The 12,443-nt window shown below is 35.4% G+C and overlaps 2 protein-coding genes across 2 annotated transcripts in view; one reads left to right on the forward strand and one right to left on the reverse strand.

Moving 5' to 3' along the window:
• The window catches only part of LOC117334521, a 26,681-nt gene extending 20,920 nt beyond the window's left edge, over positions 1–5,761 (reverse strand). The window contains exons 1-6 of the mRNA XM_033894198.1: positions 4,989–5,761; positions 3,554–3,954; positions 3,130–3,178; positions 2,403–2,700; positions 1,462–1,693; positions 941–1,052 (exon numbers count right to left, since the gene is read on the reverse strand). Coding sequence (XP_033750089.1) covers positions 941–1,052; positions 1,462–1,693; positions 2,403–2,700; positions 3,130–3,146 — 659 coding nt within the window. The 5' untranslated portion in view covers positions 3,147–3,178; positions 3,554–3,954; positions 4,989–5,761. The remainder of the gene's footprint in view (positions 1–940; positions 1,053–1,461; positions 1,694–2,402; positions 2,701–3,129; positions 3,179–3,553; positions 3,955–4,988) is intronic.
• Positions 5,762–11,312: 5,551 nt separating this feature from the next.
• The window catches only part of LOC117334471 (uncharacterized protein KIAA0825-like), a 33,152-nt gene continuing 32,021 nt past the window's right edge, over positions 11,313–12,443 (forward strand). Inside the window, 2 exon segments of the mRNA XM_033894114.1 lie at positions 11,313–11,406; positions 11,930–12,095. Of these exon segments, the coding sequence (XP_033750005.1) occupies positions 11,950–12,095 (146 nt within the window). The 5' untranslated portion in view covers positions 11,313–11,406; positions 11,930–11,949.

Here is a 12,443-nt window from a genome sequence, read left to right on the forward strand (position 1 = left end):
TCAAATTAAATCAAAATTCTGAAGAATGACTTGAATGCAAAAGGCCTATCTACCTAAATATCCACCATACAAGTACATCCATTCAAGGTTACTTCTAATTTACAGAATTTAAAAAGGGTACTAATGTTTTCTTACATACTTTAAAAAGTTAAGTGATCACTGTTGTACGATATCACAATAAGCACTATACTGAAAGTTTTATTTTCACAAAAAAAAACAATTAGTATTTCTCTTCTGACATGTCATTATATTGCAAATACAACACACAGATTTAGATGTACAGTAAAACATGCAGACAGAAATATATAATGTGGATTCCAATTTGTCCACAGAAATAAACAAGAGGCCCATGGGCCTAAACAGTCATCTGACAAACACTTATAACAGGGACACACATAAATTATGATTGCCCTCCCCCAGTGATGTTTCAGACTAAACTTGTGTGTAGTCCATGAAGGCATTAAGCTGGAGAAGCTTTTTAAAGAAAATTTTCAGCTATTTCCCAATTTAGGGCAATGCCCCTTTCTCCTCCTGGGTTGGAGCATTTATACAAATTATGATTGCCCTTCCCCAGTGATGTTCCATACTAAATATGGTTGTTATCAATTAAGGCATTTAGGAGGAATAGGGTTTTAAAACAAAAAAATCATCAAAGTTCCCCTTTAGGGCCCTGTCACTCAAGTCCCAAGGGTCAGACCAGCCTCATTTATGTAAAATATGATTGCCCTCACCCAATGATGTTTCACACCAAATTTGGTAGTAATCGGCTTTGAGGTTATTAAGAGGAGTAGCGTTTTGAAAGCAAATTATCTTCCCTTAAATTACCTGTGTCGATCAAGGATGTGTTGTCCAGTCAAAAATGTCATGTCCATGTAAATTCTAAAAGTTGGCAGGTATGATATTATAATATTATAATTTTGAAAATTTCCAAGATAAATACCTTTGGTTAAGTTTATCAAGCAGCCGACCAAATGACTGGTGACATCCAGGAAGATAGGCTTTCCCTACTACTTTTGGGTCAAAGCAAGCTCCAACTTGGTTGGGGTCTGTTCCTGTAAAATGGTATATTGTGTATTTATATTCTTTGAACAATTGTTGACAAATACTTAAAAAATTCAGAAGTTGGTAAAAAATATTGATTTTCTAAAGTTTTCAATCTGATCAATATTTGATCCCCCAAAATTACCATGCAAATATCAGCATCATATCACTGTGCTAGCAAACTCTGTAAAATACTAAATTTGTGGACAGACAGAGGACAACACTATTATTATGCCTTCAACCACATAGTGGCAGGGCACTTAAATCCTTACACCATCTTTGAATTCCAATTGTTATATTATCTCACCAGTCAACAACACATACATGTATTGAATTTTGAGGATGCTACAAAAAATACTCTTGTGTCTATTTCAAGTTTAAGCAATGTAATACACTTATCTCCATTAAACACAAACTTACTAGATTTGGACATTTTCTGCTTATCTGTTAGTCGGGAAACCAGCTCTGGCCAGGACGGTGCATCATTTTTCTGAAGAGCAAAGGCCTCTGTGTCTATATCACTACGTCTTTCCTGATACAGGGTTTTCTCTAGGGCTAGTGTACGTCCCACACTTAGAAGTGATAGTGACGCAGACAAAGTGGTCAGGGGCTTCAGAATCACCAAAGTGGCATGACCTTTGACCTCTAAAATCTGTAATGGCAACAATGGTATTGAAGAAACAGGAAGAGATCTTTAGTCATTAGGAAGAAAATGATATTGTACAACTTTATCTTTTGTCATAATGGCTGTTTGTCTAATGTTGATGAGTAGGTTACATGCAATAGAACTATGCCATAAATTTTAATGCGTTTTACAACCAGTTTGTTTGATATTGGTGATTTTGAGACTTTTTTCCCCTTAACATTGCACTTTAGTTTGATGTATTTCTTTCTGTGTATGTTGTCTAATCTGTTGGTGGCTTAAATTGTTAAAGGATCGCCGTAAAACAATACAATACTTTGATTTTAGTTTCCCAAAATGCTGCTATACGGCTGCTTTCGACTTTTTATTCGGGACAGTTTCAAAATCGTCATCTATGACCATAATGTTATTGTTTTAATCACGACAGCAAAGAATTTACGAATTGGGTCATTTCTGACACCCTCCTCTAATACCAGTTAAAGGGTAGGTCTAAAACATGCACCCAGAACAGAACAGCTCCAAACATATGATTTGTGAGTTTAACTAGATCAAATTGGAATCAATAACGTCATTTATAACATTTATAATGATATACACCTGTAAAGTACTTGTGTCAATGTAACAACTTGTGTTTATTGACTAACCCGACCTTACTGCAGGGTAGGTTCATTTTCAATTTTAACAATACAAATTTACATTCATTTTATGACAAACTTACCAAACAACTTTTTTCTTGATGAAGCTGAGAAAGTAAATGTTCAAACAATACACATGAAGCCTTGTCAGGTCCCACAGCTGTACACACACATTGTTCTTGTCCTGTCCAGTCCAGCTGAGACCATGTCTGGGTTACAAACACTGCACACACACGCAAGGACTCAATCCCACCCTTGGCCAGCAAGGGTTTCCTGAGAATGTCTCCCTCCAGAGAGAGGATGTTGTCTCCTCCGACATCCACCTCTCTGATGTTTGTTCCAACAGAAGTTTGGATATCTACATTCTGTAGCAAGTCAGTCCTGTATCCAATTAACAAAATACATTCAAAATCACAATCAATTGTTTACTTTGATATAAGTTTTGTGTTGTGATTATTTCCTTTAAAAACTGATGCTAACTGGCATAAAAATCATGAAAAACTAATTCATCAAATGTTTCCAAACCAGAAGGTAACATAACAATTTAACTCCATAATATCTATCAATTAAAACATAATCTATTAAGGTTAGCAAGCCAAGTCTTTCTATTTAGAATGAAATAAAGTAAAATCAATTGGTAAGGAAATGCATGTCATAGTTTAGTAAATTGTACCTTAAATTACTTTTTTTAGTCATTATGATATTGTAGTTATCTTCGATGTATAAATGTTTATTTCATAAACTATGTGTAAATACATTACCATTCTGGTGGTTAAACACTTTAATCCATGTACCACAAAATAATTTTACCTTTCATGCTTGTACATTGGGACAACCTCCAAATCACAAAAGGTTTTTCCTGGAACAAAACAAAAATTGATAGATCAAGGGAAGCAGTGTAAAACTATTGCTGAAAAGAAAAATGTAGAATAACATTTCTGTTTTCACAGCCCCGGATACTACTTTAAGATTACAATATATATTTAAATCCAGACAAGTTTACATGTCTTCAAATTTTCACACATGCATTGTACAAATTAACATCAAGCAGATCCTTTAATTTTGCATGAAGGGAATAAATACATTGTTAATATATACAAATTAAATGTATTTAAATTTCACAAATTATATGGTCGCTTTTTTAATTTGTTTGTGTTCTACAAAATTTTTAAAAGTACATATTGTTATTTTTTAACAATTACAATTCAATAGAGATTTATATTTAACTATATACCATTTTGTGTCAGAAGTAAGATCTTAGAGCCCGGATTCTTCCCCTCCAATGCTAGCCCTTCCAGATCGATTTCCAGTGTTTTGACAGTAACTTAAGAGTTCAGAAACAACCGGGATAAAAGGTAACACTGGACGTAATACACTTGACTCTTTCTTAACTCCTGCTTTACAGGATTCTTGAGTTGTTTCTGATACACTGTTTTCCTGTTTCGATGAGAGCTCCTGGTGATCAAGGCCATCTGTTGAAATCTTTGATTCCTCAACAGGGAAAAAACTTGCAATGTTTGTAACATACTTCTCACAAAGTTGGACTAAAATCTCAGCTGGTATTAAATGGCCTCCGATCTTGTTGAGAGTTTTCTCAAATAGTTTTAGACTCTCAGGATCTACGCTGGGTCTGGTCTGTTTAAAGCAAAATATATTCGTAAACATTGATACTCTGTATAGGACAAACAGCTTTCCTGATACTTGGTCATAAATCCACCTGTGTCTATGAAGTGACAACAAAAGTTCAAATTATGCTAATGTTTTATCAATTTTTTTCTTTCTAATAACAATTCATAGTGGCGTTCGTATGAGTCTCCAGTTGGATAGAGCCCATCACCTCTAGCTTTCTAGTCCACTTGTAGCAGGTATTTTAATTAATGATCTTATTGAGATAAGGGAAATTCCTTTCAACCAAATTAAACTGCATCCATAAACCTACTTCAGCTAGCTAAAGGTCTCTGGCTATTTTTTGGTTCTGATCGATGCCAACCGGCTTTTAGCAACTGAACCTATTTGACACTAGTACTGTGCAAGTAATTAGCTCCGCCCTGATTTAGGGTAGAAAGATTGACACAATGATATCAGTATTTATAAGTCTAAACTTGATGACAACAGATCTAGAGTGTACTTACAGTTAAGGTATTATATAACCCATTTAACAGTTACAGTCCAATCACTAAAATATAATTCACACCAAATTAATAATACTTTGACACAAATCACTTTGCTACATCATTCCACTGCTTCAAGTGACCTATTTCGAACATGGCAGCACTTGTTGTAAAAAATATGAAATGTGTGTACCAAGTGGAACAAATAAAGTACAATGAAAAGAGCCTTTTGTTTGTTTTTGCTTTTTTAAATATTCAATTTTTGCATTTACTGGAACGCCATTTTCAGTCAGATGTTGTTATCGGAATAAAGTCTGGAAATGTAAATAATCGTGATTGTGTGTCTTTCAGTGCTACTTTGTGGATTTAATGACGGATTCATGAAAAAGATCGAAGTAATAGCATGACATCGTTAAACGATTAAACTGTAATTTAGCTGTTTTATATAATCGAAATCCTGACTTTGAAAATTTGATATTGCGCAGAGTGTAAATCTGCCTTGGGAATTAGAGGTTATACGTCGTTACTTTATAACCTACCACATGATATTATACTCACCAGAACGTCAAAGCAATCAATCCAGAACAGCTTGAGTTGATACAAGCCATGGAATTCCCTGTGGAGACTCTGTGGCATAAACAAATCTAAACAAACATCGGCATCAATTACTCTCTTCCCTGCGAATTTCCGCAAAGATGTTGGATTCTCTGGAAATCTTGAGAACACAAAAACCATGTTATTGTGTTGCGGTACATTGTCACGATTTACCAGAGATTTTCTTCTTAGTTTGACCGGTGACGTTATATCAGGTTTCTCCCATTGAAAGTCATAAATTATTTCCATTAATGCTTTACGCAAACAGTCACTGGCAACATGAGGCTTGTCCGGCTTTTGTTCAGTGAATGTCTCTTCGAATTTCCTTTCGAGATCATTCTCAAATTCTTCAAAATATCTCAATTTGAAATCTCGTAGTATATGTCCCCCTACCCTACTATAGTGATGACTTGAGTTGAAAAACTTAAATCCCCACTTCAAAGAACTTTGTTTACCTTTGGATTTTGATGATTTGTTTGATAGAAATCCATCAGTTTCTGATGCAAAATATACTAACAATCTAAGAGCTGACAAACAAATGGTGTTGATATATTTTTGTGAACTGTTTGGATCGTTTGGGCTAGAATTGTGATTATTCTTGTTAACATCTACCAGAAAAACAAGTTGGGTTTGTGTAACCACATCAGACATTGTTCAGAAGAGTATTTTCACGCATAGTCAGTAATGGGTATCTTCACTAAACTCCTTTGCAGGCCTGCGGCCGCCATATTTTTGAAGTTTTTAACCACAATGCAAAGTAAGGCGATTGTAAATTTAGAATGAAAATAATTTAACTACGGAAATGACTATTCGGAAATCAAATCAATTTCGTTTATTGACGAATCACAAATCATGTAAGCATACAATTGTAAACATTTGAGCTATAAATATACATGTAGAAACTAGTATCATGTATTAGTTTATTAATACTTAAGTTAACCAGAGACCTATATACTCATAACTCATAACAACGGCAAATGATTTCCTACGAGAGTACGACAAAGGACACCAAGTCGATGTTGCCATCCTAGACTTCTCCAAAGCGTTCGACACAGTCCCACACGACAAACTACTCCATAAACTAGATCAATATGGAATAAAAGGAAGCCTACACTCATGGTTAACAAACTTCCTCACCACCAGGAAGATGAGAACAATAGTTGAAGGTGAGAAATCAGAGGAAACATCAGTGGATTCTGGAGTGCCACAGGGTACTGTACTCGGACCAATAATGTTCCTATGCCATATAAATGACCTCCCGGATTGTGTCAACTCGTCCGTACGCCTATTTGCAGATGACTGCCTGCTATATCGCAATATAAACGCAGATAAGGACCACCATCAATTACAGACAGATCTAAACAACCTGGAAAAATGGGCAATAGACTGGGGTATGAGATTTAATGCGAAGAAATGCTATATCATGTCAATCAACCAGAAAACATCACGGTACTATGAATTAAACCAACATATACTACAAGAAGTCCGGGACAACCCATATTTAGGCTTACAATTTTCAAACGATCTGAAATGGAACATCCATATAAACAAGACCTACAGTAAAGCCAATACCACCCTAGGCTTCGTAAGGAGAAACCTAAGAAACGTACCCGAAAATTGTCGTAAAACAGCATACATATCCCTAGTAAGATCAATCATGGAGTATGGAGCTACAATCTGGAACCCATACTTACAAGGGGATATCGACAAACTGGAGCGGATACAGAACAGAGCAGTCCGCTTCATCAAAAAAGACTACAAAAATAGAGAACCAGGATTCATTGCATCAATGAAACAACAACTAGAACTGGAAAACCTAGAAGACAGAAGACTAAGCTTGAGATTAATATTAATGTACAAGGTGGTTGAGGGGTTGGTGCCGTCGTTGCCACCAGCCGAATACACAAAACAGACAAGACCCACTCGCCAGATAAAACCGAGGCAGTTCAAAGACCATATCACAAAAAACGTTGTAGAAAAAAGAGTCTGTAACAACTCAAGAGGACTGGTCATTCCACCGAGTAAGACACCACAGTACCAGTTCTCCTTCTTCGTAGACACTACAATACACTGGAACCACCTACCAGACAAAGTCGTGCATGCGAAATCCGTGGAGGAATTCAAAACCGCCCTCCGGAACCAGCACCAATAAAACCCAAGGCGCTCTCTCTCTACCGTTGTATAAAAACCTATATAGGGCACTACAACGTATTCATACAGATACAGATACAGATAGATACAGATACAGATACTAGTATATAGGTCTCTGAGTTAACACAGTACACAATTATCTCATATTTGGTCTATTATTAAGAAGAAGAAGAAGAAGAAGAAGAAGAAGAAGAAGAAGAAGAAGAAGAAGAAGCAACTTTTAAATAAAACAAAAACCAATGATGATACCTGATGACGCTTTAGCGGTAATAAAAGGGAATATATTGTGTACATCGTTTATGTAGCCTAATTTGTAGTATATCCTAATGAAGCAACATTCATCTTACTCTAAGATCTCGATCTGTCTTTTTTTCCTGTCTTTCTTCTTTGCATTTCTTTCTTCATAATCATTATAATTACAAGTATACTGTGTCGCTATCACAATCTTTGTAATAAATATTTGGGCAAAGGGCTTTACTTGCGCACAATCCAATTGTGTCTAAACAATAATATATACGTTCAATTTAAAGAATGAGATTTGAATTTGAGATATTCATATAACCTCATGTTGTACATTTAAATCTGAGATCTAATAAACTTTTGTAAGAATAAATATTGATTCAACGGAACAGTTAATAAAACTGAAACTGGTAGTGCTATGAAATCATGTGATCTGCTCGCTACATGTGTACTGTAGTTATGAAACCTACTTATGTACCACTTATAACCTTATTTGTACTTTTATCATGCTCCATACGCTCTGTATGAAGATTATATCGTACTATTTTAGTGTTTATTCGGTCAATTTTTACACTTTGCTATATTAACACATAATATGTTGCCACGTGCTGAAAAGTCACCAGTCATTTCTACCTGATACTTAGGTTTGCTCATATCCGTGTATTCTAATCTAATAAGTTTAACTTATTCGCTACTTAGCAAAAGTATAATTTTTTTTCTTAACTATGATATCCTTGTCTTATGTTTGTCGTAATAATAGCTCTTCAGAGGTAATGTTTCTGTTTCATATATACGACTGTAATTTCTTGTATGTACATGTGTTGCATGATTTCGAGTCAAGAGAAGAGGACAATTAAATCATGTACAAATGTATTTGAAATAAACTTAACTTTATGTGTAACAGAGAAATTACAGAGGAACTGATCTTTTACAACCTCTCCCAAGTAGCAAGTGTGTTTGTTTGGGTTTTTTTTCATTTATGACGTAATTGTGTACACATGTGTTTTAAGTGTCGGTTTTATGCTCAATATATAGCTAATATGTTTTTACCATGTACCGACGTTAAATAAAAGATTGCTGCAACTATGGCAGTCATCTCTGTGATGAATAATGTATCAAAAATGAAACATTCACAGTCGATTTTTTTCTTGAAAACAATATTTCTATGTTTGATTTTTCTAATGTTCGTCAAACTTATATTCAATGTCATGACAGTGTTTGCCATTACTAAATTCTACGGGAGAGAGTTCCATACACCGACAGTTCTCTGTGTAATCGAATAATTTCTATCATTTAATCTTGATTTTTTTTATGGTTTTGAGGCCATATGCCCCGTGTTGGGGAATCATCTGTACTGTTGAGTCGGAAGACTCAAAGTTAATAAAGAACTTGAACTTGATCTGTGATTTAAAAAAAATATCTGACACTTCACAGTCATATTTCTCGGATAGTACTCGCCATGTGATCTCCTATATGCTACTGTTGGTAGATAAGTTTTTTGTAATCTTCAGCTCAGGTAGTTGTTCTGTTGCTCAACGTTGAACATTTTCTATAGTTTCAATGTGTTTCTCGAGATGAGGGTTCAAAACTTGATTTACATACTCGATATGTGGTCTAACCAAGACCGTTTTCGTTTTTGCGGTCCAAGCGGTTGGACCACTTGGACCGGTGTTGTTCGGTTATGAATTAATTTAAGACGGACCTGGTGATTTTATATTGTTTTCAAACGAGCCTTGGCAAAGAATACCAAGGCCTGTATTAATATTTGCAGGCTTATCAAGAAACTGACGAATAAACTAACAGTCTCCAAAGCTGTGTACAACAACCTAAGACTATGTGTTCTATTGTTCTCAAATTCCCAGTATCGAGTTAGCTTTATTCACCTTATCACATATATGTTTATCAAATGATAATTTATTGTCTATTGTGACGCCGATGTCGTTTTCGAAATTCACAAATTCTAGTACTCCTGCATCTTCAATGAAATTGTTATTTTATTTTATCTAACTAAATTCCCCATGCGCACTATTTTGCATTTTTTCTGGATGAAAAGGGAGCTGCCAGACTTGGGACCACATTAGCAGAGCATATAAATCTTGTTGTAAAATCTGGCAGTCTTCTTCTTCTTCATTGATTGCTCTAAATGTCATTGCAAGTCCGCGAAAAGGATTTGTATTCGTTTGCGGGATTCAATTGTGGCTTCCGCCATGTTATTTATATAGAGGTTACACAACGAGTGGTTGTTGGATATGGAATTTATTTCACACGAGTAAGTTATTTTTTTAAAGTTACAAAAGACACGAGCTTTAGCGAGTGTTTTTTGCAACTTTTAAAAAATAACTTACTCGTGTGAAATAAATTCCATATCCAACAATTTCGAGTCGTGTGACCTGTTTCTACCACAGTAATATCGGCTTGAATCAAAGGGAAACGTGGTCAAGTATAATTTCACGAATGCAAATAAAGTGTACCGGTGACGTCCGGGACACGGTGATGTGACGTCATTAGATTATTGATGACGTCAATAACAATTGCAGCTTGGGTCAAAGTTCACCGTGTTAGCCAATCGAAAAGCGTGCAGAGTTTATACCACGTGGTATAAACAGATTGTTAATCAACAGCTGTAATGATTAACTGATGGTCTGAGAGTTGAATAACACAGGGTATTGTGGTAGAAACTAAGTATAAATAACAAATAAAAGTGACCCTAAAACCGATCCTTGTGGTATACCACTTATAACATGATTCCATTACAATAAGACTTTGCTCCATTTACGACGACCTTCTGTTTTCTTTTGAGCTATAAAAATTCGATATCCAAACTTGATAAAATTTGTTCCAGAGATTCCGTATTTTGCCAGTTTATGGATTAGGCGTCGACAGGGAATAAATGACATCGACACATCCTCCTTTATCAAAAATGTCTGTCCACTCATCCATAACCTTTATATAAAGTTGTAAAACCGTAGATCTGCCATCAATGAAATCAAACTGAGCGCTGCTAAAAAAATTGTTTCTCCTGAAATGGTTAGCTATTTATTCCCTTATAATTGACTCCATTAACCTTAGATACGACACTGGTTAGACAGACTGGCCTATAGTTCGATGGTTCACTATTTATTCCCTTATAATTGACTCCATTACCTTAGATACGACACTGATTAGACAGACTGGCCTATAGTTCGATGGTTAACTATTTATTCCCTTATAATTGACTCCATTACCTTAGATACGACACTGGTTAGACAGACTGGCCTTAGTTCGATGGTTCACTATTTATTCCCTTATAATTGACTCCATTACCTTACATACGACACTGGTTAGACAGACTGGCCTTTAGTTCGATGGTTAACTATTTATTCCCTTATAATTGACTCCATTACCTTACATACGACACTGGTTAGACAGACTGGCCTTTAGTTCGAGGCTTCCTTACGGTCTTCTTCTTTGAATATAGATGTTACATTTGCTTCTTCTAGTATATTTCGGTACTTAATGATGTTTGGAATATCGATGATAGCGGCTTACATTTTGAAGGGTCAGGGCCCTAGGAATCTTGGGCTATATGGAGTGCAATCAACCCGCGAAGGAATTCGACGATGGGAGTAAGTTGATTCCAATATAAAACTGAGTGCAATTTTGTGTAAATTATGAAAAACCAATATCCTGTCTTAAATTACTTTAGTCATTATTTCCTGTAAATTATGAAAAATAAATGAAAAAAAAATAAAAAAAATTGTAAAACAGCACTACTAAAACACGTTTGTCATCATGCCATCGTCCTTTTTAAATAGGTTCAAAATAAAACTCAATTTTCAGGAAGCGCGCCAAGTGTTCCGGAAATTTTATCCGACGACGGAGTCATTTTACCTGCATGTTTTTGTTTACTTCCGGTAAGAAAAACATTAATGGTTGCAAATAATTAGTGGATGTTTTCGATGTTACAAAGTGCACATAATATATCCATGTCTGCTTTATATATATTGTAATGGTATGTTTAACACGAACATGTTTACTTTCAAGTTTCATTATTGAAAAAAGCACAAAAAGAATACTGATTTAAAATATCAGAAAAACCGGTAACCTTAAACCTGTCATCTCAGAAAATGCAGTCTTAGCATGTTTCGTTTGCTCTTATAATTAACGAATAAGATACGAATTCTAATAAAGGCCTATATAATTCAATGCCAATGCTTAATTTGATAATGATGAAGACATTAACGCTAGGACTGATTATTTTAGGGGTTAAACGTTAACGTGTTACATATGTTTTGACAAGAAGGTTCATCCTCAGTAACTGTCGCTGTGAAAGACATTTCAGTGCCTACTATCAAGATGTTTTGATTCGGCAACTCTGAAAGGCGTTTCAGCACACAACTTGGTGTTTTGACTAACAGAAGCCTGTTATCATTGCTGCTCCAATGCATATTATATTAATTTGTTTACAGAGTTTTTAAATATCGTCTCATATATATTTGTGCATTTGGTGTAACTGTGTATATTTATATTTTCAGGTGGTGAAACCTAGAATGCCATGAGTAAAAAGCCTTCCAGATCCCAGGGGCGGATGGACCTGGTGCCCCCAATCCGGTCCCTGTTGGAGAAGGGCGTTCCAAGTATTCCCGCCCTGGACACCTACATCGGGGACCTAGACACAAAATTAGAGGATAACACCAGAAAGTAAGAGGCTTGTAGACTAATCATCTTAACAGGTTTGGGAACTCCCTTGGCACTTAATCGTAAAATAGAAAATTGTCTCACATGACTTTCGGAGAGAGTTCCCAACCAGCAGAGATATAGGTCCTGTTAGACAAGAATAAAATTATTTGATATAGAAACTTGTATGGTGGCTCTGAAGCTGTAGTATGTTAGAAAACAGAACTAGTAGATAAAGTGTACTTGGCTTTCAGAAGATGTCCAGGTCCATCGTTAAATAATTAGAAATACAGCTATACCACTAAAATTATTTATAATATTTATAATGGAAGTACGGAAAGGACCTGTATAGGCTTAGCCTGTTGTCCAATC

The sequence above is a fragment of the Pecten maximus genome, chromosome 9, assembly GCF_902652985.1.
Source record: "Pecten maximus chromosome 9, xPecMax1.1, whole genome shotgun sequence".
NCBI classification, from domain to species: Eukaryota; Metazoa; Mollusca; class Bivalvia; order Pectinida; family Pectinidae; genus Pecten; species Pecten maximus.